Consider the following 6,796-nt stretch of genomic DNA (forward strand, 5'->3'; position numbering starts at 1 on the left):
CTGCTATTAAGGGAACTATTTAATTGTTTTGCAAGTTTGAGGAGTCAAACTTGAGTCAGACCACAAGGTAAGCAGGACAATAGTGAATAAGAGTCACCTTATTTATAACCTTTGGGTGAGAACACAAAAAGGACTTTTTCCAATTGCAAGGAGTAAAATCCCATCCTTTACAAGAAAAAAAAAAGCAATCTCATATTCCTTTTACTCAGCATATATGAGGCAGCTTTTACCAGCATTCAAGCAGGACTCCCCAATCTTTCCACTCAAAAAAAGAAAGAAAGAGATAGAGAGAAGGAAAGAAAGAAAAGAAAGAAAGAAAGAAAGAAGAAAGGAAGGAAGGAAGAAAATTAAGTGCAACTACTCTTGGAGAAGGAATGAGGGGAGCAAAAGAAAAAGATACCCCACAAAAAAGAGCTCCAGAAAAGAACATTTTGGGCTCACAGAAACTTCTTTCTACCTCACTGTGTAACCACGTAACCTAACAAACTTTCACTGAATTAACAGTTACACTTTCAGGTCTGAAATCTAGTGCATAAACTTAATGGCTCATTGTAATATTTATTATTCAACCTTTTGACATTTATTTGTAGCAGTTGAATTGAGGTACCGGGTGCATTATTAGCATTGAAACAGTAAAGTGTTCCAGCTCTACCTTAATAACTGAGTTTTACTTGAGTCTTTAGCCTGAAGTAGTCTGTGGAATGTAAACCAACCCTTCTCCCACCCCGCCCCCACCCTCCTCCAGGAAAAAAAAAAAAAAAAAAAAACCCGCAATGGAAAAAAAGTAATCCGATTTCTGTCTTCAAAATGCGATAAACCAGGGCTCCAAAAGGGGTGTAACACATTAATGGACTTGTACAAACCATCCTGTGCAGTTATACAACAAAAGGAAGGTAATATGGTTCAAGAAAATATCTTCCAAAACACTTTTATGAATTAAATTTCCTGAATTTGTGACTCGGTGGAAGAGGTATTGCAGAACCGCCCAGCTGCCATTTCCATATAGGATGGGCTTTGTGAGGAGGTTGGGAATCCTTAGTGGTGTTTAAGGAATACGCCGGCCACAAATCCCCATCCTTCCCAATAATGAGTGATGGTGGACAAGGAAAATTTGCCATGAAATTAAATGGCCTTTTCACTGCTGATGCTACATTGCTGGCTACCTTTTTGCGTCTGTTTATAACTGTAAAATCATCCAGTGTTCCTTCATGTGTTTCGGTTTTACCTGTAGGACGAGGGCTTCTAGCTGATTTCAAATTTGGTTTGACTGGAGGTGTCTGAAGTACGGGTCGTTTTCCCAGTACTAGTGTCCGGTAATTTTTTCTCACCCTGGCACCAAATTTATATTCCCCATCCTCGGGTTTTGGAGAACCTAAAGTGCATGAGAGGCCCTGACTCTGAGCCGGTGGGTTTAAGGAAAGCGTTTCTTTTTCAGGGCATGCAAAACCTTCTTCCTTGGCTGTGGTTAACAAGGCGTCCTCCTCTTTACTTTCAGTCACACTGTAAAACTCACCCTCTGTATCATTGCACTCGCACTTAAGCTTATTTGTAATAAGGTCAGGTTCATATTCTTCATTAGCACTACTGTCTTCTACTTTGATTTTAATATTGTGCAGAAATGGCAAGGTCTTGTCGCCCGCGTTAGTGCACGGATTCTCAGCTTTCGTGGCTGCTGCTGGTGCTGCTCCATCCACCTCAGAAGCGGTTTGGGAAGAGGACAAATCCGTAGCAAATTCAGCACAATGAGGGATTTTGGAGTCTTTTTCTGAATTTGCGGCTGCTCCTGAAGAATCATTATCGAAGAACCTAGCAGCTATTGTGTTGTTATCAGCACAGTGCGTAGTAGGAGTTGCTTGTAGGCATTTCCTAGCCTCTCGGAGTATTCTTTGTTGTGGAAATGCATTGTTTGTCTTTGGGCTAGGTGAAGAGGCCCCCTCCGCCAAGCAGTTAATTGTCAGGTCAGTTCTCTTTACAGTACTGGAAATTTCAGAGTGTGGGAATGTAATCTCAGATACCCTATCGTTCCTTATCTCTGTGAAACAACTCCCCAGGCTGGCCGGGCAGTACACCGGAGACGCTTTGGGGGCCCAGCTCTGCAGATTCCACTCCTCCGGCGACTCGGCTTTGACACTACTCTTGAGGTCGGGAAGTCTGCCGGCATCCTCGAAAGCAGCGGGTTTGGTTGCAGCGGCGGCGGAGGCCAGATGGTACAAGAAGTTGGCCTGCGCCTGCACGCTGGGAGGCTTGCCGAAGCTGGTGCGTCTGAAACGGATGCTCTGCACCGACACTTGGCTGGAGCCGGAGCTGGAGTCCGACTCCGTGGACGAGTCCTCCTCCTCCGAGCTGACTTCGCTGGAATCCGAGGCCCCACTGCCCCCCTCCTCCTCTTCCTCCTCCTCCTCCTCTTCCTCCTCCTCCTCCTCCTCTCCCTCCTCCTCCTCTTCCTCCGAGGACACGGAGTTGCTGGAACTGGACAAACTGGAGCCAAAATCGGAGTCGTTGGCTGCATGGTCCGAGTAGGAGCTGGACTCCGAGTCGCTGCTACAACTCTCGGGAAAGCTGCCGAGATGGGGCTGCGGCCGGTGGTGATGAGGGGGGTGGTGATTCTGCTGCGGCTGTTGGGCCCGGTGGTGGTGGTGGTGGTGGTGGTGATGGTGGTGGTGGTGGTGGTGGGGAGGCGGGCAGAAGCTGTTAACCAGATGAAACCTCTCCAGGCAAGTGGCCCCGGCGGCCGCCGCCGCCGCCGCTGCCGCCGCCGCCGCCGCCGCCTTGGCTTTGTAGGACCTGGGCAGCAGCAGCAGGCGGCGGGCGCCGGCGTGGGGCGCGAGCAGGCAGTCCTTGGCGCCCCCGCGCTTGCGCTTGCACCGGTAGGTCAGGCTCACCGGGCCTCCCGCGCCCGCCGCCGCCGCCGCCGCCGCCGCCTTGGGCTGGGGCCCGGCCGCCGAAGCCTGGTAGTAGGCGGCGGCGGCGGCGGCGGCGGCGGCGGCAGCGGCGGCGGCGGCGGCGGCGGCGGCCGGGTGCTTGCTGCACAGCAGGCTCCGAAAATAAGCAGGGTCCGAGTGAAAAGCAACGTAGTTTCCCTGGAGCGGGGCAGTTTCATAGTTTAGAGGGGGTTTGCAAGGCGAGCGCACGATTTCCGGGTAGTGCGAGCCCGGGTATTTGCTAAAAATCTGAGGTAGATGGGCGGCGGGGCGCGCGGCGGCGGCGCCCGGGCGCGGGGACTGCGCGCTGATTGGCAGGGGCCGCGCGGATCCGCTCAGGCCCCGCCAAAGTTGGTGCTTGTCCTTCCAAAAACCCGGACGGGGGCTGGCGGCGGCGGCGGCGCGCTCTGGCGGCGGCGCCTTTGTGGCCAGGGCCCGGCCGACCCTCCTGCGCTTGGTCTTGAGGACACGCTCGGTTTTGCAGGAGGTGTAGAGTGCTTCCACGTCTTCCCGGGAGATGAGAGTGCATTTGGCGGCGTGGAATGCGATGCTGTTGATTGCCTTGAGTTTCCGCAACTCCTCCAGATCGCAGTGGTGCTTTTTCACTTTCAAATGATCCATGCGCTTGTGCACGGTCGTCCTCGGGATGTTCTTCAGCAGATCCGTGAAGACTTGGGAGAGGGCAAACATTTGCTTTCCTTTAATGATGAGGTAGCCGAGCCTCACGCCATCCACCTCTTCAAAACCTGACTTCAGGTCTCCCATCTCGGGCACTAAATGATCCCCACCATTTGCAGTAAATATATACGTGACGCATACATACACATGTATGTATGTTAATCCTCCACCAGATGCTGCGTGTGTCTCAAGGCATCCTGCTAATAAAATAACAAAGACTGTTATTCCCGGCGAAGGGAGTGCCAAACTCTAGGCAAAATTATTGGAAAAAAAACAAAACAAAACAAAACAAAACATGAAATTACACTGACTTGATTCTTGCTTTTTTTTTTGGTTTTCGTATTTTTTTAAAAAGAGGGAAAAAACCATCCGGTTTCTGATCTGCCAGTGTGTTGGTCTAAGTCCCCGATGCAGATCAGTACCTGGGCCCCTCTATTCCTTCCTTCTCCATTGGAGCACTATGATAATGGAATGTGAAGGGAGAAAGAGAAAAGAAATGCAGCTGCTATTCCCGCCGCTGCTTTAGCTACAAATAAAATGACAGAGTGAAGTGAGCTCGTCCGGAGACACCTTCATCAATTAATTCCCCTAAAGCCAGCGCTGATTGGACACTCCTGACAGGTGATGCAATAAAAATTGATATTCCACCCCTTCCCCCCAAAATCTCCCACTAATTAGCATACCCTTATACTGCCACCTCCCCTCCCAAAGTAAATAATACAGTCGGTATATAAATCTTTCCATTAAACTATCGGAGCTCAGAAACAGCCTGACTCACAGACTTCATCTGAACCAGTGTGTGTACGCTTAAAAAAAAAAAAAAAAAAAAAAATCCCTGTATATTCGCCTTTAAAGGAATATTGCCTATTTTTTCCTTTATTTGCATTTTACCGCTGCAGCTATTATCATTTCAAAGAAAAGCATTTTAAAAACATTATCAAGCCTAAATAGACATACCCCACCCCCTTTTCCTTGGGAAAATGGAGCTTAAGCGAAAATGTGCAGAATAGCCTGGTATTTCCCTTATGGGAGTGGAGGAGACCGGCTGGGAGCTCCAAAGTTAAACCCGCGCAGTGAACCACCCCAGTACAGACTTACGTTTTGAATTTCTCTCGATTTTCCTTTTTTTTTTTTTTTTTTTTTTTCCTGAAATGCCTTTTACAACCAGAAACAAAGTTATTTGACCAAGGAAGCAGTTCAAGGCTCCAGCTCCGAAACACTGTAACAATTCAACTGGATTTGGGTTCTCTGCTGGGGGGTGGGGTGGGGACGAGGTAGCTGCACGTCAGACCCATAACAAAGCATAGATAAGCCAGAAATGTGTACACTTTTCACGATTAACCAGGCTGGATTAGAGGCCAGATCGTCCTAGAGTCCCCAGCACAGCCTTTGCCAGGGTCCTGTTCACCACAGGTCAGAATTCCAGGGAGCAGACTGCTTCTGCAGCGAAGAATAGAAAATGTAAAACGCCCAAGGTGCTTCCAGAGGTTTTACGTAATAACGATGAAAAGAAAGTGCTGATGTACGATGCAGACTATTCCAGTGGTCTGTGATGCTTTCGGTTGCGAGTTTAAATGAATCTTCCACAACTCTCATTTTTTCCATGAAAGCCAAGCATCTGCTTAAAAAAATAATCACTTTGGATGAATATCAATGCTGTTTAACCTCTTCTTAGTCGAGTTAAGGCACATTTTGGTGTCTTTTCAAGGATATCCAAAATATTGCCAAATGAGAGCAAGGGTCTTCCCAGTTGCATTATCAGGATCCCAAGGTGGTTTGTTGGCTCCTTTGCAAAATTCGGCAAAATCTTCTTAACTGTTCGGTGTTTGCAACTACAGCATAAATGCAACCCAGGCATTTATATGTTTCCTTGTTCCTCCAAAAATAGACACATCCGTGTGGTTAAAAGAATAAACGGATATTTCTGAGCCTGCAAGAAAAGAATTGTACAGTAATTTCTTCCTTCCCATTCAAAAGTTCCAGTTTCCCCTGCTCTGGTCTGGCTAGCACAAGCAGGTATGGCTCAAAAGAAAAGGGAAAAAAAGATAAAAACAGAGGAATCAGACATATAAAAAGGTAGTTTGCATGAAACCTCGGCCATAGTTCCCCACCCCCACCCTCATCTCCCTAGTAATTTCCCAGGAATTTTGAAGAGAATTGGGAATTTCAAGAAGTGCATCCGGAAATTAAGGAAGTCTATTTAAGAGAGTCTGTAACTCAGAGGTTGGGATTTGAAAAGTCAGCCCTGGACTACTGTTGCACTCAGCACAGATGTAATCGCCGCTCTTCAACTTAATCAATGTGTGTACAAACCACGATGTCTAGTTCTTGCCTTTGAAATCTAAGGCTAGCATTTCCATCCAAGAAATCAGAGCTACAGCAAATTACATTTTTGTCCCTTGAATGAGAGAAGGATCATTGAATGGATCTCGTGATATTTCAGGCTTTAAACGTAACCGAGAGGCAGCAATGAACAATGCCTCGTCACAGCTAATACCATCCACCGAGTTGGCTTTCTTTTGCATCTGGATCTATCACACCGCGTTTTTCTCTTTCACTTTCACAGGAGGCAAAATGCAAAAGGTTTAAGTAGAAAGCAAAGTTTCCAGAAAAAGCAGATGCTGGTGTTTGTTTTTTAAAGTCTAATGACCAGAGTCTTTCCATTGCCAGCGACAATAATGTCGTTTTAAAATTCCTCCTGATGCACTTATATACTGGCAGCTCTCTTCCTCCAACCCCACCCCCGTCCAATTCCCCTCCTCCAGCTTTGAGATTTCGACCAAAGAGTCAAACAGCCAAGAAATAGTAAACTCAGAAAAAGCCTTTGAGAAGACATTACAAAAGGTTGGCTGGAACATCCTTATCCTTATTTATTTATTTTTTTTGGCCAGGTAGTTCTAGTTGTTCTCCATTCCTATTTAGATTTACACACGCACACACACACACACACACACACACACACACACACTCCTACTCTTGCACATGGCAACATGATTTAGTAACCTTTTCAAAATTACCTTTTTTTTTTCTCTCCCTTCCTCTGTTTCCACCTTTAAAACACTGGCAACATAGGTGGTTGTTAAAACTAGTAGAATATTGTGTTGTTTTTTTTTTTAAACCAAAGGTACAATCTGTTGGGTCAAGTAGAAAGAAAAATAAAGGCCAGATGACTTGGGAGATGTGTCTATATATACAAT

The 6,796-nt window shown here is 47.0% G+C and overlaps 1 protein-coding gene across 1 annotated transcript; it reads right to left on the reverse strand.

Annotated features, from left to right (window-relative positions):
• Positions 1 to 929: 929 nt before the first annotated feature.
• On the reverse strand, positions 930 to 3,701 carry SKIDA1 (SKI/DACH domain containing 1). Its single transcript, XM_047065314.1, has one exon. The coding sequence runs from the start codon at positions 3,684 to 3,686 to the stop codon at positions 930 to 932; it is 2,757 nt and encodes a 918-aa protein (XP_046921270.1). The 5' UTR covers positions 3,687 to 3,701.
• Between the last annotated feature and the right edge of the window lie 3,095 nt (positions 3,702 to 6,796).

This window comes from Lynx rufus, unplaced genomic scaffold (assembly GCF_022079265.1).
Source record: "Lynx rufus isolate CCGP_SWC_20201006 ecotype Redwood Valley unplaced genomic scaffold, mLynRuf1.p SCAF_7, whole genome shotgun sequence".
NCBI classification, from domain to species: Eukaryota; Metazoa; Chordata; class Mammalia; order Carnivora; family Felidae; genus Lynx; species Lynx rufus.

Bases quoted from the DNA above. Each gene is read 5' to 3' on its own strand.
- SKIDA1 (XM_047065314.1), bottom strand. From the start codon at position 3,686: ATGGGAGACCTGAAGTCAGGTTTTGAAGAGGTGGATGGCGTGAGGCTC.